The 24,073-nt window shown below is 34.5% G+C and overlaps 1 protein-coding gene across 9 annotated transcripts in view; it reads left to right on the top strand.

Moving 5' to 3' along the window:
• Positions 1–24,073, top strand: part of LOC115217581 (RAC-gamma serine/threonine-protein kinase) — a 142,205-nt gene that overhangs the window by 85,721 nt on the left and 32,411 nt on the right. For 5 of the 9 annotated variants that reach the window (XM_036507369.1, XM_036507364.1, XM_036507365.1 and 2 more), the window contains exons 5-7: positions 3,283–3,379; positions 12,912–12,920; positions 19,176–19,193. In XM_036507369.1, coding sequence (XP_036363262.1) covers positions 3,283–3,379; positions 12,912–12,920; positions 19,176–19,193 — 124 coding nt within the window. Of the gene's footprint in view, positions 1–3,282; positions 3,380–12,911; positions 12,927–19,175; positions 19,194–24,073 lie in introns of all 9 variants that reach the window. The other 4 variants (XM_029787332.2, XM_036507370.1, XM_029787328.2 and 1 more) reach the window with 4 other exon arrangements.

Genomic DNA, 24,073 nt, shown 5'->3' with positions numbered 1-24,073 from the left:
AAGCTTAAAATTTTCCCAGTTCTCAGGTCAAATCTATATATTAGCTTATATTGGGTTGGTGCATAATTATTGCGGTTTTTTTTCAATATATTTTATTCAACAAAAACAACAACAATATTTAACAAAGACATCTTTAAATGACGGTCTGACCGTCTCCCAAGCAAATGGGAAGCAGTAATTGAAGTAGATGGTGAATATGCTCCGGAATAATCATTTAAAGATGTTTTTGTTGAATATAATTTGTTGAAAAGCCGCAATAATTATGCACCAACCCAATAGTTGCTGTTGTTGATCTTCAGATCAGCCTTGAGCAGAACTGAGATGAAAGGGGCTCCAGTCATAAACATATAGTGTATCCAAAGCTACTTTCCAGTGTTATCCTTCATTTTTTTTCTTAAGATAATGGGAAAAAATTTGAAGGAGATTTGGTTGTTTGTTCTAGCATATTGCATGACATTGTACAGATTCCTTCATTGGCTCAAAAAGTTTACTTGTCAATTTTTTTATTGGTTGAATTTCTGGTCAATATTGTCATGAAAGATGTTTTTTTGTTGTTTCTTTTTTAGCTCATCTAATCTGTCTTACCTTTTATAAAACAACTGTGTGATATTTGATGGTGTTGGCTGCTATTTCTAGCAAGCTGAGTAACAATAGAGGCTCATGAGGTTATAGATAAATAAATTGATGATGATGATGGCAGTGGTGGCTGTAATACCTTTATCATCATAAAGCATACATCTCCCAGTCTAACACCTGCTACCTTGTGTACCCTTAGTATTTAGGCCCAATTTTTGGTTTGAGGATATCTCCCTCCCTCTTCTATCAGTCTCAGATGTCCTTTCAAGAGTCATAGGTTTTTTTCTTTCCTCCTGACTATTAGATAAAAGAAGAAATCCTTAAGAAGATAACCAAATTCATCTATAGTCAAAGAAACTTGGTTATCGAAGCTATAGTATGTAGAAAAGACACGGTATAGTCAAAATGAAGTACAGTCAAAACGATGATAGGAATGTAAACAGCTGAAAACATTATCAGAATATCATGTTTAGAGTTTGTTTACAACTGTGTTTAAAACTAGCACTTCCTGGTAAAGTCCTCAATGCTAGGAAGCTGATAGGTTGACAAACATTTTTGGACAGAGCAGGAAATTTTCTTGTAGTTAATGATATTAATTGACTCTATCTACTGCTTTGGTCTCTGGATATACTATTGACCTCATTGCTTGTTGGTAATGAGTTTGAATTTCACCACTGGCACTAGTATTGTATTCAGATTACTCTATCAAATGCAACACTTATTTATTCACTTTGTTTTGAATTTATCGTGCACCATCTCATTGCATAAAAATTTTTCAGGACGTGGTTGTTTATTTTATATGATAGGGCAAGTGTGAGAGGCTGGATCTGGCCAGTTTGAATATAAAACAGGTAGAATATTTGGACCAAATATGGCTGGTCTAAATGCAAATGGATTAGTGTGTAATATGTGCTTAGGATTCAAGACATAATCAGTGATGGAGATTTGATTGGTATTCCTAGCAGGTTGGGTGGCTACATAGAGCATTCCTACTTGGCTTGTAATATAATGTTGTTAGTTATTTTCCAAAGTGTCTTTTTTTAAAAAAAACAAGTTGTGGTTTGAGGGCCATTTCATTGCTGCTTCTAGCACATAGAGTGATCATATAAACGATACTATATTAGCCCTTATATATATGTTTTAAAACATCAGTGACTGTGAATGCTTGAATCTAGTTTCTTAAATATACACACAACATTTTAAGGGGCAAATATGAAAAAGTCACCGGCACTCAGGTTTTTATATTTTTAATCCCCCCACTCATCATTAAGCAATTTATATAGTTATTTAGCTTAGATATATTACTAGCAGTCTTTGAAAACTAAATCTTTGAATTTGCTTGGGTGAGTTGCATTCCTGGTAATAATGTTAATCCTTTTACGCATCTTTTGATTATAGTTAGGCTATGTAGAATAAGATGATTTTTCTTTTCTTTTGCTCTTGTACTGGAATATGAAAACAAAACAAATGTGAGGTGTCAACCATCTTAACCAACTGTTAATTAGGTACAAGATAAGTCTTTCGGTGACAGTGATGGTGGGTTGGTGTTAAAGAATTATAGAAATATCTCCTAAACGTAATACAAAATATAAAAGGGAAGATGAGCCTGTAAAATAAGACTGAAGGGAGCAGTACCCATGGCTTTTGTAGGCCTTTTTAGAGTTGTGTCATAGATGTGACTATTGTTTAACCTCAGCATCTATAAGTTAATGTCTGTGAGAAAAACATGGTTGGAGACAAAACTAGGTGGGGGTTCTGTACTAAACTGGTTGCAACAAGGCTGTATTAAAAGCACCTAAAGATCAAATGATGGTGTTAATTTTGTTATTAGTAAGAAGAAAAAAATGCATGTAGATGCAAGCCTCATATACAAAGGAATAAAGTCAATTCTTTAATTCCTATTTACTTGATATTTCTGCATTTGATAGTGACAAACTTTCTGGGAGACCTACAGCCAGCAGAACTGAGAAAAACATCACAGATGTGTGTGCAGCTGAGAGAGGAAATCATCGAATCTCCATCCATGAGTTAACAGAGGATGTGCAGATTAGTCCATTATCATTGAAGATTTGGGTATGAGACGTGTGTCTGCCAAGTTTGTGCCAAAACTGCTTTCAACTGACCAAAACGACACTTGGGTTTCAGTTACACAAGATGTCCTTGATTGTGTTGAGAACAATGAAAACTTTTTGAAAACTTTGTGTAAGTCTCTGGGCAGGTATCGCCAGGCTTTTGGCAAAATTTGATGCAGATCCTCTGCTCAGCTTTCTCTGTCATGGTCATTGCAACGATCACACACTACACACCTTCCTTCCAAGCGCTGACATAAACAGTGGAAGTGAGCTAGAACATTAAAACTTAGTGCACATGTGCAGCAGAGTTCAAGGTCAGTTTGTGCCAAGTAGCTTCACTCTGTGTTCTTCAGCTTCATTACTATGATAAGTCTGAATGGCAAAAACTTGCTCATGGTGATCTTTGGTCGTCCAGATTTTATGTACATTATAAGATGCTCCCTTTGTGAAAAGGTCTATTTAGATGAGGTTTCTGTTTTCTAACAATATTTCACGAGTGATGACAAAATATTAGTTCTATAAAAGTGTTTTTAATGCCATTAGTTTTGTATAACAGAGTATTTTATATTATGTTTGCAAACTTCAATCTTTCTGCAAAGTATTTATATTTTTATATGTATATAATTCTTTTTAGGGAAGAATGGATGCAAGCCATACGCTCGATTGCGGAATCTTTAGCAGAAACGGAAGGAATTGGTTGTGCTGAATTAAATAAATCTCGAAAAAAAGTGGTAATTATAATGGTTTCCATTTCCTCCATCCCTTCTCCCCCTCTCTCTCTCCCTCTCTATCTATCTATCTATCTATCTTTCCCTACCTCTATCCCCTCTGTCAGTCTCTCTTTTGTCCCTTTCAAAGTTTTACTATATTTGCTATCATCTTCATCTTTCAATAATGCTGTGTATAGGTGTAAATCTGTGTGTGTGTGTGTGTAAGAGAGAGAGAGAGAGAGAAAGAGAAAGAGAATGTAAGAAAGAGGAAGAGTACCTGTATGTAAATATGTATGTGTTTGTCTATGTAAACATATATATATAAGCATGACTAGGTGGTTAAGAATATCACTTTCTAAACCATGTGGTTCTGAATTTAATCCCATTGGGCCGAAGAACTTTAGCTATGAGTGTGAGTTAATCAATGCTTTGTAGGTAGAATTTGGTTGCTGGAAAAACTGTGTGGAGGTTCATAGCTTGCATATGCGTGTGTGTGTGTGTGTGTGTGTGTAATTTTTGTGGGTGTATATATTGGTGAAAGATGTAAACATGGAGCAAGAACACTGAAAAACCAGTCTCTTGCAACATTTGTTTTGCAGTAAGTTACAGACACTCCTTTATAAAATAAAATAGTATATGCTATTGACATCATAAGAATTTATGAACTTAAGGGGACATGAATTCTGTTTTGGAATATTGGATCTTTAACCCTTTTGATACCAACCCGGCCAAAATCACCTCTGGCTCTGTAGTACAAATGTCTTGTTTTCATAAGTATTGAATTAAAATCTTCCACCAAACCTTAGTCACAATTTATGTTCCCAACACTAGCTTAATGATAACTAAGTTCTTTTATTAAATTCTTTGTTATATTTAAAATTAATTGAATGAAACACAGAGCATCTCAAAATAAATATGGTAACGAAAGGGTTAAGGAGATAAGCTATAAATAAAGGCATGTAAATTTCAGGTTAAAAATCACTTTGTCTATAAAAAAGTCATGTTTACAGGTGTAAGTTTGTAACCCAAGGGCAGTTTCAACTTTTTTCATCAAAAGTGTTTTTAACCCAGTGTTTACATGGTATTATTTATAGCTTACCTGCTTCAGGATTTAACATTCCAAAGAAGAAAAAAGTTGTGTATGTAACTGTGCAATACATTTATACATAGTGTGTGTTATATAAGTGCAGATATAGCTATGTCATTAAGAAGTTCGCTGCATGTTACCTTAAGTAAGGAGATTCCTTCTTCAGCTCTATGCCAACCAAATCCTTGTCGGTGGTTTTGGGAGATAGGAACTGAAAGAAGTCCATTGTATATGGATTTGTGTGTGTTCGCTGAAAATTTGCTGAGCTACAAACAGTGATATCATTTCTCTGCTGAACAAATGTTCTACCAACTTTGTGCTTTTGAAGGCTTATCAAAGCACAGATCCTTTACTTGAAAGATACAGGCTAGTGATTGGAAGGGCATCAGGCTGTAAAACAATGTTACATTCATGTAACCCATTGCTAACATTAGAAAAAAAAAATTGTAAAAATGAATGAATGATTAAAGATTGCTTTGTAACCATGAGGAACCAGGATCAATCCCACAGCATAGCATCTTATGCAAACATCATTTTCTATAGCCTTTGTGAATGAAATTGGGTAGAGAAAACTATATGGAAGCCCATTGGATTGACTGTACTTGTGATTCAAAGGTACAGCCTTGTCATGCTGATTCTGATTGAGAACTATGTTAGGAGAATGCCCAGTGACTCATGGTAATACATTGAGCAGGTAATTCAGTTGATTGAACAACCTTGTGCTCATTACTGAAACCAATAGAGAATCACTCCCCCCTCACACACATCATCATCATCATCATCTTCATCATCGTCATTGTTCATATATCCACTAATCCATGCACACATGGGTTGGACAGAATTTTACTGAGGTGGATTTTCTACAGCTGGATGTCCTTCCCATCACCAACCATCACCTGTTTCCAAGTAAGGTAAATTTTCCCCATAGACGGACATGTTTTCAAGGAAGTTTTGAAATGGAAATCAAGCCTTGCATGACGGTGACATTTGTTTACTACTATCATGCATTGTCAAGGTAAAGAGACAGGTGCATTTACACATGCATGCATGCACGCCAGACTTCCTTCAATATCTCTCTACCAAATCTACTTAAAAGGCTTTGCTCAGCCCAGGGTTTTATAACAGAAGGCATTTGCCCAATATGACACACAATGGAATTGAACCCTGAGCAACGCAGTTGGGAAACAAACCCTTTTTTTCACAGTTATGCCTGTGTCTATATTTATAAAGAACTATTTTCTTTAAGCATGTTTCATCAAATCTTTTACTAAAGATTTTCCATATATCTTTATCAGGCCTTTATGTTTAGTTTGAATCAATAATTATGGAAATATGAAAACTTGTTAATAAAAAATATTAAACTCATGCGCAGACATGTCTTCAAAATATATGTATGTATGCCTTTCTGTGAGTGTGTAATATGTGTGTGTTTTGTTTATAAATGTGGAAAGGGTCAATTATAATAGTGACGGATGCTTCATGGATCTGTTATTTGGACACAAAAGTTTTGCAACTATGTATCCATGTATGTACCAGTAATTATATATGGTATGTACAAGCAAATAAGAGAGAACGCGAGAGTAAGGTTATAGAGTTTATTTAAGATTCAAGTAAGGAAATTTAATATTGTGTACATGTTATTGTAATTAAGAAGAGAGAATATCACTCAATCTATACAGATCCTCCCATGTTGACATTCAGGTGAAATGTCTGCATGCAATGTGTGACATGGAATGATTTAAAGACAGTTGAATTTCAGGGTGGGACAGAGTGTTTAATGTAGGGCATTATTGGGTAGTGTTTAACCCTTTAGCATTCAGATTATTTTGTCAAAGTATTTATTTACATTGTTTTTAATTGGTCATGCACTATCTCATAGCTTTGAGATTTCAGTAATGCGATTGTTTACTTTTAAAATGACATTGTAGAGTAGGTGTGAGAGTCCAGATCTGGCTGATCTGAAGATAAAACAGATAGAATATTTTGCCCAGATATGGCTGGTTTAAACGTTAAAGGGCTAATATTGTGTTAGGAGAGTGAAATACAATAAGGATGATAGGTGTTGGATTTCAGCAGGAATATTATGCTTCCTGCTTATTCAGATTGAGCAGAAAAGTGACAAAAATGACCAACACCCTGTTAGTGGATGCAATGCATTTGGTGAATTAATCTTTGCCTATCAACCAGCTGGCTATTTTTTGTTAAAGATGATGCAATATAGAATGTGTTTCTTTTGTAGTTACATCCTCTGAAAGTGGTGGTGGGCTATCAGTCTGGTCACATTTGCACAGGTCTTTCACTACAGATGTTTGTATACACTTCAAGCAAACTTTCTGTGCACTAGTTACCAGAGTGTTACTCAATATGTCATATGAAAAGTACCAGTGACTGATTCATATGCCATATAAAATGTGTGAGTGTGATATCAGTTCAGTTAAGAAATTAACAAACTTTTGGTAGTTCTTCAAAAAGTGTTCATAGGTGTGGGTAAAAAACATTGTTTGATGAGGTGTTCTACTGTTTCATCTGTTGTCAGATATTTGGAATTCCATAGAATAAATATATGGACATGGTTTTGTTTCTTGCCAAGAATCCATTAGTGAAGTGAATGAAATTTATCTTTATGCATTTATTTGATTAAATGTTCTTTATTCAAATTTTTGTATATAGCTGCTATTTTGATCTAGTTGGATTTCTTCAGTATGATGTCATTAAGAACGAGGGTCTTATTAAACATTGCATTATATGAAATTAAATTATCAACATTTTAGAAGTAGGTAGAGGGAAGGCATATAATGAGGTCATTATTATTCATAGTTCATTAGTAGTATAAGAGATGGAGAGAGAAAGTGATAGTAGTTACCTTAATTTGAAATTTACACATGTATGTACATGTTGCAATGTTATTCAAAACAATCCAGTTCATGTCTCCTGTAAATATAACTAATGCTGTTCCCCTTCTTTGTAATTAGAACTATGGTTTTCTTGTAGACATTCTTCAAGTTTTAAAAGTTAATTCCAGCCATTTCTGGAGATGTTTTCATACACAGTTCTTGCGAAAATTTTCTTTATTGATGTAATAATATCTTAGTTGATTGATTATTCCCTATGTTAAGGGAAAGAATCATCTTGCCAAAAATCCCCCCTTTTTTTTCTCTCTTTTTAATGAAGTGAAAGGACACTAAAGAAATAATTATGTTTCCATGGAAGCAATAGTTTTATGAAAACATTTAAATTTTATCAGATTATAGTTTAGGCATGGTAATTGGAGTAGAAGCGTAAATTTTAATCTATATTTCCTATCACTGTTGACACTGGTCTGCACTACCAGGGTACAAGCCTGGGTAAATAGCATATGGAGTACTTCTTACAAGAGAAGATAAATGAGATTGAACTATTTATCTTCCCTTGTGAGATTTTAAGCTTTTGTGCTATTTTTTCTAATGGTTCATGGTATCCCAATTTCAAAGACTATAAGTATTTGCTGGTTCAGATTTAGTTGCATAGATTTTTTTATGCACTTTACATTAAAAATGTCTATATTAACTATTGTATTTTAATTTAGAGAACATCTGAGAGGGAATTTATTACCTGAACATTTCTATTTTTCTGTACCTGCATTATTGTAAAGTTATTTAATAATTCTCTTCATTCCTACTACAAGTATAGCTTTGCTGACAAGGTTTGATAAGATAGAAATATAATCATACACACCTCTATTTCAGTCAATGTTGTTTAATGCACTCTCATTAATTAATCCCAGCACACATCAGCAAATTTACTATATGCAGTTTAAATGTAAAATTGGCAGTTCTTGGTGCACTATGAAGAATGGATTCTGTGTCTATGTTTGATGAAGCATAGCTACACAGAAGCATGTGTCCTGAAGTTCAATACTGTCATTCATAACTCAGTTGTATGTTTTTCATATTGTGTAAAAGGAGAATTTCTCTCCTGAGACAATTTCTTTAGTGAAGAACTATCCAGGTTTGAGTGTACGCAAATGAGTTGAATATAGTAGTACACACCTATATTCAATCAATGCTGCTTAGTCCACCCCTGGTTAATCAAGTTAATATTTGGAATTATCTCTTACACTTGCTAAAAGATTTAAAATAATATAATTCTATGACTGATATTAATTTTATCACTAATTGCTTTTAGGTAGCTCTTTACTGCTTCCTCTATTGAAAATTTTAACATCAACTTAAGTATACTATAGTAGCTTTACTGACACTATAGTACTAATGATAAATATCCTATAATAATTTGAATTAACTCTTTCTAGTTCCTTAATCCTTAGTTCATAGTGACACCATGGATAACTTCATCTTCTTGTAGTGTGTCTTGGGAAAATTAGCATACCAGTTTCGCTGAGCTATACTTACCATAGAAATGAACAGAATATTGCAAGCTATCAAACCACTTGTTGATTTTACAGTGTTGCTATTGCTTAGAGCAGTAAGCTTTTCTTAAACCCATTTTCAGTTAGGTGGACTGGGCCAGTTTAGTCACGCATTGCCTGTAACTGGATATGAACTACTGACTTTCTGACAATGTTGTACTCCTACTTAAAGACTCTCTCTTAAAAATATTGATTGGCCACTGTCTGCTAAAAAAGAAACCACTATTGACTATAATATTAATCACTAGGATTCTAGAGAACTAAGAATAGTCTGTGCTGGCAAGAATATTTTGCAAACACTAGAGAATGAAAGAATCTTACCTGAAACAGGTATTGTCTGTCTATTTCTCTCTCCACAACAAACTTAATTTTCATGTCATTAGTTATGAGATTTAACTAATTTAATATTGTACATGTTGACTTTTGTATAGTATAAACTAGTTGTCTCTTGTCTCTTCTACAAAATTCTGTTTCACTATCCTATACCTATACAATCTCTGTCTATCCTCTTTTACCCTCTCTCTCGTCCTCCTCACACAAGCACCCATTTCTTCTTTTTCTCTCTTCTATTTAGGAATAATTATTTTTGATTATGTTAAAATATCACCCCACTGTATCATTACAGTACTTTTTCTTTCTCTTTCTTCCCATTCTGCATCAGTTTTCTTATCCCTTCCAACTAGTTTTTCTCTCATTATCTCCCCTTTTTTCGTTTGTCATTCCCTATCTCTCCTTCTCTTATTCGTTTTCAGTTTCCCTTCCTTCTTACCACATCTTTTCTGTATTCCCATCATTATTTCATCACTTTTTATGCTTCTTGTAATCATTAACTTTGTTTTTTACACTCTCTGCTCCCCACTGCTCATTTCTGTTATGAAAGGCAGATAAGTGCAGATGGCCAGTCCCTCATTGATATATGACTCCCATGGAAATAATGGTTACATTTTCTTCATAAGCTGCATAAAAACATTAAGAAAAAAATTTTGTTGACAATTCACTGTTACGTTAACATGTTTATGAGCATATGTTTGTGTGCATGTAAGTTTGTGTATATATCTGTGTATATATATTGACAAGAATTTCAATCTGAAATTGATGCATTGAAACAAATATTGTACTTCAGAAGTTTTTATCTTTGCCAATAATTAGAGATGAATGGATTATTATCAGCATCATCATCATCATCAGCAGCAGCAGCATCAGCAGCATCAGCATCATTATTAAAGTGGTGAGCTGGCAAAATTGTTGGCACACTGGATGAAACACTTAGCATCATTTCATTTGTCTTTATGTTCTGAGTTCATTATCCCACCAAGGTTGACTTTGCCTTTCATCTTAAGCAGCAGTTGAACACTGGGGTTGATATAATCAACTTAAATTTTTGGTCTTGTACCAAAACTTGAAACAATTATTATTATTATATTATTATTATTATTATTATTATTATTATTATTATCGTAGTAGTAGTAGTAGGAGTATTATTAGTAGTAGTAGTAGTGAGGATGCATATCCTAGTGGTTCGGATGTCACACTCAAAATCGTGAAATCAATTCCTGGTCTGGGTGGTGCATTGTGTTTTTGAGCAAAACACTTCATCTCACATTGCTCTGTGGTCATTTTGACACCTGATGTGTGGTACACTGTGCACCTGTTCAGGCAACATCGATTTAATGGTGGGAGTGAGCTAATGTACATGCGTTAGTAAACACATGCATTTGATCACTGAACAAATCATTTGTACAGGTTGTTCAATGCAAACTGAATGCTCATATGTCATCTTTGGTGGGAGATCCCATCATCATCATCATCATCTGAGCTTTTCCTTCCATCACCTCTAAGTTTTGCATTTTATCAAGCTTTTAATAAATGAAGTTTGACTTGTGTGCAATCATCATTATCATTTTAATGTTTACTTATCTGTTTTTGCATGGGTCAAATGAGAGTATGTTGGGGCAGGATTTTTTTAATGACCAGATGCTCTTCCTGTTGCCAACCTTCATTTGTTTCCAAGCAAGGTAATATTATCCCTTGTTTGAACCTGAACAACACAATAGCTGGACATGTTTTGAGGGAAGATTGCATTTGAATGGCACTGATGGTGATATTTGTTTTCAACTAGTACACAATATCAAAATAAGGAAACAGGAATACACTCACACACACATGCACACTCAGTGGACTTTGGTCAGCCATTCCTAGTTGTGTGTATTTGTATGTATGTGTTTATGTTTACATTTCCTGTCTTTGCATTGTGTGAAGACACAAGAAAATGCATACATAACATGAAACAATGTTGACAAGCCAGAAAACATACACACACACACACATACAAACATGTCCCATTCCTGCAAATGGTGATACTACCTCTACATGAAGAATAGATACATGCACTTGGTGGTGCATGAAAAAGTTTACATTAAACTAGTGATCCCCCAAAAGGGAAAGTTGACCTTGGGAATTAAACTCAGAATATAAACAGCCGGAACTAATACAGTAAAACATTTTGCCTTCTGCTCTAACATTTCTGTCAGTTTTATGTCTTTTTAATAATAATAACAATAAATGATGATAACAATAATAAAAGTATAATAATAATAATAATAATGATAATAACAGCACACATTACACACACAGTAGAAGATTAATATAACAAGAAGCAAGAGACTAAACAAAACAAACAGGTGCAAAACACCTGCAGGTGGAGTCTCTACTTCCTCAATCTTCACAAAAATAAGAACTCAATACTGTAACCTCATCAGGAACATGGTACACCATGTAGTGCAGAAGAAACTTGCACGAAACTACTGAAGAAAAATAATAATAATAAATAATAATTCTTGCTAATTTTGGCTGAAGGCTAACAATTTTAGGTGGGGGTGACAAGTCAGTACCTATTTCTTTACTACCCACAAGGGGCTAAACACAGAGAGGACAAACAAGGACAGACAAACGGATTAAGTAGATTATACTGACCCCAGTGCGTAACTTGTACTTATTTAATCGACCCCGAAAGGATGAAAGGCAAAGTTGACCTCGGCCGAATTTGAACTCAGAATGTAGCGGCAGACGAAATGCCACTAAGCATTTTGTCTGGCGTGCTAACAATTCTGCCAGCTCGCTGTACCATTGACCCCAGTACTTGACTAGTACTTTATTCTATAGATCCCAAAAGGATGAGAGGTAAAGCAGGATTTGAACTCAGAATGTAAAGAGCCAAAGGAAATATGTAAAGCATTATGTCTGACGTGCTAATGATTCTCCCAGTTCAACAAAATAATCTTTAACATAGGTGTAAAACCAGAAATTTGGGATGAAGATTGACTTTTATCAGAGCACAATCCCAGTACATGATTAATACTTATTTTATTGATCTTAGAAGGATAGAAAATAATTAACCATTGCAGGATTTGAACTCAGAGCATAACTAATTACTATAATAGTATTGATGATGATGATAATCCTTTCTACTATAGGTACATGGCTTGAAATTTGCAGGGAAGTTGGGTTAGTGAAATTACATCAACCCCAGTGCTCAGCTGGTACTTAATTCATCAATCCCAGGAAGGATGAAAGGCAGGGTCGGCCTCTGTAGAACTTGAACTCACAACATAAAGACAAATGAACTTTCACTAGATATTTTTGTCTGGCATGCTAACAATTCTGCCAGCTCACCGCCTTAATAATAATGGCAGTGACAATAATAATAATAATAATGATGATGATGATGACGATAGCAATAATCAGTTTATGTATAATTATTGACAAAGATAACACTTCCAAAATACAACACAGACACACATACACAAACATTATGAAATAAGAATGTACTCAAATAATGTATGTTTTGATGTGTTTATATATGTATTCATGCAAGTTTATGTATGTTATGAATGTGTGTTTGTGCTTTTGTGTGTGTACATGCATGTACACACACAGGCACCAATATTTTGCATATAACAATGATAATTACTATTACTCTTGCTATTATTATTATTCTATATTTAACTGACTTTATATACATTTTTTTATTTTAATTTAATTTTTTTTTTTTTTTGTTGTAGTCTTGTCAGGTAAAGGTAACACCACCAATCCCTTCTGTTAATATTGTTGTCCTTAAAACTGTGAAATGTAAAAGTTTTTAGATAGAGAAAGAGGAGGAGGTGGATGAAAAAAAAAAGTAGACATTTACAAATGAAAACACCACCATCACCACTGCTAACACCACCATCACCACCAATAGACAATAACAAATTCACAGGAGTGTCAAGTGTTTGTTATTGTGTTGTGTTGTATGTTTGTTTTTCTCATTTTTTTTATTATTGCACAGTGGGGCAGGTCTCTTATTGGGAGAAAGAAGGCTGTTGTTTGTTGTTTGTTGTCTGAAATATAACAGTTTAGCTTTGTTCATTGGATGTTTTATACACAGAGACGCTTACATACAAGCAGTTAAACACACACACACACTCTGCAGTTGCATGTAGACATGTACACACGCAGACACAAGTAATTGCACATGTACAAGTACATATGCAGACACACAGGCAGCTGCATATTCACAAATGCGCCCGGTGATACACACACCCATTCAAGGCACATGAAAAATCTACAAAGTACACACATTCACACATACTTAATATTAAACAAACAGGAAGCCACAACATAGAAATTTAGATACACAATGATTTATATGTATAAGTTAGTGTGTGTGTGTGTGTGCAATGCTCCCGAATGGACAGAATGAATGAATTAAAGAACGACATGTGTATGCTTTTCAATGTACTAAATGACATGTATGTGCTTATGTGTGTTTGTATATGTGCGTGCATCTTACATATAATGTTATGTTCGAGACAAGGAGGAGATTTGACTCTAAGTTGCTGAACCTACTGAAATCATAGCTGAATACTTTGTCTTTTAGATTCTTGCAACACCTAAAAAGATTAACATAGTGTGTGTATGTGTGTGTGTACATATCGTGTTTGCTTATGTGCTTTTATTCATATGCCTATGTTTGTTAATGTTTGCATGTATGTGTGTGAGATTGTGTGTATGTATATATATATATGGTGTTCCTTTCATCATGTTTTCAAACAAAAAAAGAAATTTAAATGCTGATTGACAAATGGGACACCTGATTTTTATGAGGTATTTTAAAAAAAATTATGGTACCCCTATATTTTCCTTCTCAAAGTATTATGAAAACGCTGACTGCACTAAAGGATCTTCTATGAGCCATGGTCATTTGTTCTTCTAGAAGCATCTACCTGATCTCCTTCAAATCATTCTCTATTATATATATATTTTTTTTTTTTAAAAGGAAGAATTCATTAACTAATGTAGTCTTAGATACAATATGTCTGAAAAAACTGTGTTACTGTCATAGAAACAGTGTCATTCATTCCCAATATTTTGTGAAAACATGTCTGGCCATGGAAAAATATTGCCTTGCTTGGTAACATGTGAGGGTTGGCAACAGGACAGGCTTTTGGCCATTGAAAAATCCGCCTCAATGAATTCTGTCTAATCCAGGCAAACATGGAAAAGTGGTTGTTCTGATGATGATGACTAACAAAATTGTGATGAAGGTGAAAGTATCAAATAATATGATGACGAATACATCAATAATGGATGCAAGCATCAAATGCTGATTTGCTGGTGATGACAGTGATGTTAGTAATAGAGAGGTTATGAGGAATGGGTGATGACGAATGCTACCAAAGTAACCTAAGTAGAAACTACGCAGGTAACTGACCAATTGCTATTGATTGTGTGTGTGTGTGTGTGTGTGGTGTGTGTGTGTGTGACATGGGTGTGACTTAAAAAGTTTATTTTGCAGCTATGTGGTTCTATCATTTATTCCACTTCATATGACCTTGGGCAAATATCGTATATCATAACCTTTAGAATGACCAATGATATTGAGTGAAATTTGATGGAAACTGTGTAGAAGCCCATTATATGTGTGGTTGAGTATGTATGAGTTTGTGTGTATTAGTGTCAATACTAGTATTTACATTCGTGAAAGGCTCATAACTTCCTAATGGGATGTAACTCACATGAACTTAGCCAGTTAATAAAATGAGTACTGGGGTTAATATTGTCTAAAACTCTTGAAGGAAATGTCCAAGCATGATCACAATGCAATGACTGAAACCAGTAAAATGAATTTTAAAAAATATATATATATATACATAGGCGCAGGCATGGCTGTGTAATAAGAAGCTTGCTTCCCAACCACATGGTTCCGGGTTCAGTCCCACTGTATGACACCTTGGGCAAGTGTCTTTTACTATAGCCTCGGGTCGACCAAAGCCTTGTGAGTGGATTTGGTAGATGGAAACTGAAAGAACCCTGTCATATATGTATATATATATATGTTTGTGTGTCTGTGTTTGTCCACCCACCATCGCTTGACAACCGATGGTGTTTATATCCCCGTAACTTAGTGGTTTGGCAAAAGAGACCAATAGAATACGTACCAGGCTTACAAAGAATAAGTCCAGAGGTCAATTTCTTTCAGTTCTATATTTAAGAGATGAGGAATTATGTACATTATTTACATTTGACGGATATTTGTCCTCATCTTGTATGTTATTAACACAACATTTCACCTGATATACCCTCCAGCCTTCATCAGGTGTTTTGGGGAAAATTTTGAACCTGGGTTCTCATTCCTAAGGTATTTTTCGATATTATTATTTTCGATGTTATTATCCACAGAGGGATATTATTATCCATTTTCCATACATGATCAGCTATACCCGATTTATCAATATGTCACAGCTTTGCGATGTTCCTCTACTCCTATTTTGAGGAGGCGGCATGTTTTGCCTTTGTATAACCTACCACAGCTGCCAAGCCACTAAGTTACAGGGATATAAGCACACCAACACCAGTTGTCAAGTTGTGCAAGGGAGGGGGGACAAAACAGACACAAAGACACACACATATATGATGGGCTTCAGTCAGTTTCTGTCGACCAAATCTACTCACAAGGCTTTGGTCAGCCTGAGGCTCTGGTTGAAGACACTTGCCCAAGATGCCATGCAACAGGATTGAATCCAGGACCATGTGGTTGGGAAGCAAACTTCTTACCACACAGTCATACCTGCACTTATATATCTATACAAACACACACACAAACCAAAAATAAACCATGCAGTTTCATGTATCACACACACAAGTAAAACACCTTCCAGAAATAAGTGAAATATCTCTGAAATCAAACCCTATCAGCTTAAAAAGTGAAGCACACCTTGAGTAATGTCATCTTAGCAATATTGTCACTGAAAAAAAATACATGGTATAGTTCCAGTTAGAATGTCTTGGATTATAAAATTTCTTTAATAGAGACTGACCACCTGGTCACATGCCTAGGAGACTAATCAACAAGGAACTTCTATGTGGTTCTCTCTCTGTTAGAAATAGCAGCCAAATCTCTCTTGAAACTACATTCTTTCACTTGTTTCAGTCATATGACTACAGCCATGCTAGAACACTGCCTTGATGTGTTTTAGTTGAACAAACTGACCCCAGGACTTATTTTTTATAGCCTAGTACTTATTCCATTGGTGTCTTTTGACGAACTGTGAAGTTATGGGGATGTAAATACACTAACTCTGGTTTTCAAGTGGGGGGTCAGACACAAACACATGCACACATATAGATATATACATGCACACACACTTCTTTCAGTTGCTGTTTACCAAATTCACTCACAAGGCTTTGGTCAGCCCGGGCTATAGTAGAAGGCACATGCTCAAGGTGCCACGCAATGGGACTGAACCCAGAACCTTAAAAAAAAAAAACAAGAACCACTTATTAGACAATGTAGTTTTAAATATATTATGGTAGAAAAAAAACTGGATTGTCATGGTTGGAATGCTTTTGATCATTGGTCTGTCTGTTCTATCAAGGCTAACAACTAGCAGTTTACTGGTTTAAATAGAATCAAATTTATTTCACCACAAAGTTATGATCTTCTGTTCATGCAGGCAAGAATTGTTATAAACTTTTGTACCTCGGGCACTTGACCTAGCTGTTAGGGTGTTGGGCTCACAATCATTACGATTGTGGATTTGATTCTTGGATCAGGTAGTGTCATCCCCACCCACTTCCCAATCTCTTGAACAAAAGACTTCGTTTCAGTCTTTGCTCTAGTCTGCTCAGCTGAAAATAATTACTAGCTCTCACATCCCCAATGTTCTGTTGGGTCAAGGGTGGACGGTGGAGTGGATGTCTCTGTCCGCTTGTGATTATATTGACATCTAAAACAATTAGCAAAGGCATGGTACATACTATCAGGCCATTCTCACATGTGAGTGACAGCTATTATTTTTATTAAGGCAGTGAGCTGATGATAATTCAATTGATTGAACAAATGAATTCCTAACAATCAAACCATAATCAATTTATTTACTTATTTACATCACCCTTTGTTACCATATTTCTATTGAAACTTTAAGTAGAATGACAAATTTAATGTAGTAATATTAAGTTTGTGTTTGGAACATATAATTAACGTGAAATTTTGATGAGTAGTTTTAATTTAGATCACTTAACCCCTTGTATCATATTTCTATGGAAAATACTTTGACTTTTTTTCAATAAATTCTGAAAATGATGAAGAATTTAGTAAAATAACTGTCATTATCAAACTAGTGTTAAGAATAAAAATTAACATGAAATTTTCAGGGAAAATTTTCAGTTAATTTCCTTTAAAGCCGGGAATTTATATCAGAATACCAAGGGCAGTTTTCACTGGGTTGGTATCGAATGGATTATTTATATTGAAGATTGTTTCATTGTATTGTCATTTCTTTTTTTATTTTTTTTACTTTCTTTGATTATGTTAATTAGAAGTTACTTTCAGTTTCACTTCAGAGTGTCATTTATACATGTTGTGTTAATTGTATTGAGAGGATTCTGTGTAGAATGTGTGTAGTGCTTAGTTGCGCTGTTTCAGGGGCCCATATGCAATGTTGTGAGACTTGGCAGTGTTGTCATGTATTAATTCATGTTTTCGTCATTTTGTTTCTTTTCTTTTCTTTTTGTTTTGCTATTTTATTTATATTTATTTTTTTGATAACCATACTCAGTGTGCCAACCAATAATTACAATTATTGTTGTTGGTATTCTCTGTATACTCATTTCCAAAAATTTATTTTAATTTTGAGATCCTTATGTTATCATCCTTATAATCATCATTACTACTATTATTTTGAGTGGAGGAACCAATAGAATGTTATGTCTTACACTACAGACATCCTCTCTGTCATGGAAGTGTTGTGTTCCTAAAAATCTTGCTGTAATTTAGATGGAGTTCTATAATGTGAAACTCATATTCCCTGTTGACTTTCATATTCTTTGACTGCTACATAACATTGAAAGTCAAAAGGAAACCTGGAATTCCATGTTCTGACAAAATTTTTAGGGACCCAACACTTCCATAATGTGGGTGGGACATCTATCTCTAGTTTTATCTCTTTACATTCTGATTGCACCAGGGTTGTTGCAATAATCATCAGTGAGGTATAGTGGAGTTGATTTAATCAACTGCTTCCTTGCTCAAGGTACATAAGACTAGAATATCTTAAGCTGTTTAATTTTGTCCCTCAGTAATATGAATTAAAATCCTGTTGACATTGAACTTAATGTGTAACCCCACTATACTTGATAAAAATAACTACTAGCTGTGTACAGGACTTGATTCATTTGAATCAATCAACTTCTCACCTTCCACTCTTTTGACCAACAAATTTGTGGTCACCTTGTACAAATGTTAGAGATTATTATTGTTATTATTATTATTATTATTATTATTATTAACCCATGCTAGCATGGAAAGTGGACGTTAAACGATGATGATTAATAATAATAGTAATAATAATAATAATAATAATTATAATAATAATAATAATAATGCAGCAAGCTGGCAGAATCGTTAGTGTACCAGGCAAAAATGCTTAGCGGCATTTCATCAGTCTTTACATTCTGAGTTCAAATTCCACCGAGGGTGACTTTGGCTTTCATCGTTTTGGGGTCAAAAGGATGAAATAAGCACCAGCTGATCGCTGAGATCAATGTAATTAACTTACTCCCTCCCCAAAACTGATGGCCTTGTGCCAAAATTTGAAATCATTATTATTATTATTATTATTACTTATTTTTTTTTATTATTCATAATAAATATTATTAGTAATAATATTAATAATATATATATATTCTTCACCTTATTATTATGTTATTATTATTATCATTATTATTATTACTGTGCTATAGCCTTCTTGCTAATGATTAAGCTTTTTCATTTCCGGTGGATTCAGGATGGTCAAGAACCCACAGTAAGTTACATGTGGCATGTTTTTTGGTTTATTTATTTTTTTCCAACCCATTTCCAACCCTGACTTTTGTTTTTGTTTAATTTAATTTAAAAAAAAAAAAAATTATTAAAATTTTTTGGAATTTTTTGCAAAAGTGTATTCATCCATCTAACTATTTGTTCACTTGAAGACAGGCTAATTGAGTGGATAAAAATATAGACATAATAATAAACTTAGCCCTTTTTAATGGGGCTCCCTTCGTGGTTTGCTGTATCCATCCTACTGTTGTTCTCTAGGTGGGAAATTGTGTTGTGTCTGACTTTAGGGCAAGACAATTAATGCTAACTTGCCTTAATTAATACAGCTTCAGGACTAATTAAGAATTAAAAAAAATTTTTGTTTTGTTCTGTGTTCTTTTTGTTTTGTTAATACATTTTGAACTGTTGAAGTAGAATAACAAAGCAAAAAAATTAATTAATCCTGTTTTTAATTGTTTTTTAAAATTTTATTTTCATTTATTTTATTTTATTAACTTCATTATTTTTAATTGAGATACCTTTCAGTTTCTGTGAGCTAGTGTGTGTGTATTGTGTGTGTATGTGTGTGTTGTGTGTGTATTTAATTAGGAATAAATAAAAAAAATTTCTTTGCTTTTCAATAATTAATTATCTTGGAATAATCGTTGAATTAACATCTCATTAGAATTACTTAATTTTAGAGAAATGCAAATATACTTGCCAAAATCTAGATTTACATATATATACATGCATATATTTGTGCACATAGAGTAACTTTCAAACCTGTTACAACTTGACAAATGCTTCAGCATGAAACTCTAGGCCCATGAGTCACTGTTGTTGCCTCCCAAGCACTCTATATATTAAGTTCTATCAGGATTAAACACTGAAATGCTAAAAATATTTAGCTAAATAGAAGCAGTATTAGTAACTCTAATAGTCAACCAGGCTGTTATTGTTGTTACTTTGTCCAAGTCATAACTGAACAAATATATAGTCAAAAGTGTTTGAACCATGACAAGCCAGTTCTTGTCTCAGGCATTGTATATTTTAGGAACATTATCCAATGTAGCCTTCCCTTTTCTAGGATGTTGGATATAATTTGAGGAAAATTCAGTAGTTTATTCCAGCAGGTCAAATGACTGCAGAAACTCCTTTGGTAGTTCAGTAATGTCCCTAATAACTGGTTTAGTTGTATCATTGTCATTTAAAATTGGAGTTAGAGGATGAAATAGAACTTCTCTTTGTCACAGAGGTTGCAGGACATTGACCCATTCTTAAATTACCATGCTTTATCTAATGCTATCCATCATATGCTGATCTCACATTTTCTCTTTGAAAGTACTGTGATGCTTTGCAGATGGTAATAATTTGAGGAGTTGATGTATTGATGCAGTTAACTCTTTGGGGAGTATTCTGTAAGTCCTGTGTAGCTTGTTGCTGTGTTGCTAGATTAAGAAAGCTGGAATGAGTAATTTTGATGTTATCATGGGGAATTTTAGTTAGACCAAATTACCTGAGTTAGTAGGCTTGTTCATACTGTACAAAATGGAGAGCTGTTTTAATGGCTTTAACATAGGTCTTCAAAAGGGATGCTGAGCTCATGATTTGAATGAAGCAGTATGAACAGGCACTTAACCGACTCTCCCAAGAGGCAAATCACAATGTACAACAAATTTAGCCTGACAGTGACAATCGAAGTATACTTTATAATGTTAAACTTCCATGTTCAGTTTATTATGTCATTGCTTAACTGATCTCAGAATCATTTGAACCTTTCAAGAAACAAAATAACACCACATTGTACATTCACTCACAAACCGATCACTGCCAAGTGTCCTCTACATGTTCCAATAAATCAGCTAAAAAGACTAAAGTATTCACCATCACCATCTAACCAGAAAGGGAAATGTTATACAACATAATTCACTGTATTGGTGTAAAAACTGGCATTGTAATCATGTCTACTCTAATTGGAAAAAAGTTATGAATTCCACCAGCTGTTCAACAAAGACAGAATTAAGGTGAGCTATAACTGCATGAAAAGCATGTCTAATTAAGAGCTGATATACAAATGCCAAAACATAAGTTTTGCTACATACAAGGCACATGCCTAGAGATAAGTATTGGATACCAGAATGATGTCTCTAAAGCCAACACACCAACAAGCTATATATGGCATAAAGACACTTCTTTAAGCGCTAGTACAGTGGTTCATTTTGTCATCACTTCCTGGAAAACATCACAGACTGTCTGCTAGAATGAATGAAACTGAAGTTTGAGTACATAATCTCAGAATGTACTGGGTGCATGTTATTATGGCACCAGCACTAAAGAAGCTGCTTTGTTCCAGGCATGACTAAATAATCCTCTTTGCTCAAAATTCTCTCTGATCATTTGAGGCAACATGACTGAACGAGTGATTAGAGGAGTAAACCAGGGTTAGAGGGTGAAAATAAAGTAAAAATGTGAGTGAGAAGTGATGCAGAAGAGGGTAATGGAAGAACAACAATGATAGACAACAAAAGATTGAATGGGAAGGAAAAAAAGCACGTGATTGTAGAGAATTGTGATGGAGTGAGACAACTTTGGTTGTAGAAAACAAAGATTCTACCAAAATACAGAAACTCATCAAGTTTTAGGAACAGTAAGCTGCAGATTCTAGGTGTAACTATTGACGACTAACTGGCTGGTGTGGGGAGGACATATTTCCATTATACATAATGGAGCTATATAGTGGGTTGGGGCACTACAAAACATTGTAAACAAGCTGGCCATACATGGAAGAACTATGATTTACAAAGCACAAATCTGAAGCATTTTGGAGTGCACAGTCTATGCTGAATAAGTGTCTCTTCCAGCATACTCAAACTTGTCTAGCCACTGCAGTCTAAAAGAATGCTCTGATGATCATTGCAGTTTGTGTGTGTGGCAGGGGGAGCAAAAAACTTGCTATCAACAGCACAGAAGATAGTTTGCTTCAACAAAAATTCTCTACAAAATACTCACAAGTCACAGCCTTTCAGAGTTCAGAGCAATACTAGCATTGAGCCATTACATTCATGCCTGCACACACCTCTCTAGATCCATGTTCTGGATAGCTTTCTTTTTACCATCAAATTGGTATATAATTGAAAGTACTGAACCATTGAAGTGCAGTATATTTATTCACTCAAAGTTGCTAATTCATTCTGACACTACTACAACTTATTTTTCAATGTGGTTGTGCCATGTGAAAAGCACTCTGCTGGGCAGTTGGTGTTAGGAAGGGCATCCAGCTGTATAAACTACCAAAATAGATACAGAAGTCTGATGCAGGCACCTGCCTAGCCAACTCCTGTCAAGCTGTCCAGCATGGAAAGCAGATGTTAAATGACGACGACGCACAAAAGTAAATCCCTAGCTTCAAAAAAAAAAAATTCAAGTAGATGTACAACCATAGAAGGTTACTAATCTGACATCATCCAAAAAATACCTGAGGTTATTCAGTCCGATATGAAACTATTAGTAATGATATTAATCTATAATCTAAACACATTTTAAAACTCTACTCTTGTTGTAGTAAGTACTCACAATACAAATACTCAGCAGAGTATTTGTATTGAGTATCGTGTTGTTATTCATATAAATTCATTTATAAGTGTGTATGTGTGAGCGTGTATAGTAATGGTTGCAACTTGATTTCAAGTAAAGCCATCACTTGATTGTTCTCTTGTATATGAGCTGGGCGGATGTGGTGTTTCACTCTTGTCAAGGACTTACACTCCTTTGCACAAATGTAGCAATGATGGGTGCCTCTTGAAGTAGGTGTTACAGTAGTGTTTTGATGAAATTTCATACGACATTTCAGTCCCTTTCCGGATACATATTCTTTTCCACACTCCTTGTGAATAGAGATGCCTTAAAATACATAGTTAATGATTCCATTGTGTGTGTTAATGCGTGTGTGCTCACCTTTTCTAGTGACTTCTAAGGTCTGCCTTACTTCGACTTGACCACACTTCTTTCATGTTAAAACAGGAGCATGTGCCAACATACTCAGGCAGATTCATATTGAGATCGCCCTTACAAACACCTCTCTTGAGCTTCTCATGCTCAAAACAGTAATATAAATGGGCACACATGTGCATGCATGCACACACACACACACACACACTTAGTTTAACAAAATTTCATTAATTGCTAGTTGCAATATCACTGGCAGGCATCTAAATGTGTTGTGTACCCATCCACAATTTGACAAGGGATATTTTGTATGTTAATAGCTGTATGTTTTAATTGCATTTATTTATTATTTGACTATTTAATGTTATCTTCTTAGTTACATGTTTACTAGATAGCTGAAGTTGTAATTGAAATATGCTGATTGTGCTGTGTCTGATAAGTGTGTGTTTTTAATTGGTTTGGTCATTATTGTTTCTGAAGGTTATTTTTTTACTTCTAATTTTTTTTTTTTTTTTATAAACCAATCTTGGCTCATAGAACTGCTCTACTATACTGCTTTGATTCTTTGTGAGGTCATGCCCTATCTTAATCTTTATATTGTGTGTATGATCGAAGTGTCTAAGCTATCTTGAGATTCAGTGGAGCTATTTAACATGGGTTCGTATGCATTTACATACAGTGTTCCTACTGTAACTCTGGTTGAGCTCAGATCAGGCAGACTTGTTTTGTTTTTTTTTCTCAGATATATTCTGCCTCTGCTTAGTAGAGAACTATACTGCACACTCTGACATGGAGTGATGAATCATACACAGTGCAGTGATGTCAGTCTGGACATGTTGCATGCCTTCCTTTTGTCCATTGGATTTCTATATACCTGTAGATTCTGGTAACAGCTACAGTAAAGGAGCAAGGTGATCTCAGTTGCTCTTCAATTTTTAC

The sequence above is a fragment of the Octopus sinensis genome, linkage group LG11 (genome assembly GCF_006345805.1).
Source record: "Octopus sinensis linkage group LG11, ASM634580v1, whole genome shotgun sequence".
Taxonomy (NCBI): domain Eukaryota; kingdom Metazoa; phylum Mollusca; class Cephalopoda; order Octopoda; family Octopodidae; genus Octopus; species Octopus sinensis.
Note: the sequence above shows the minus strand (reverse complement) of the source record. Positions and strands in the feature narration are given on the sequence as shown.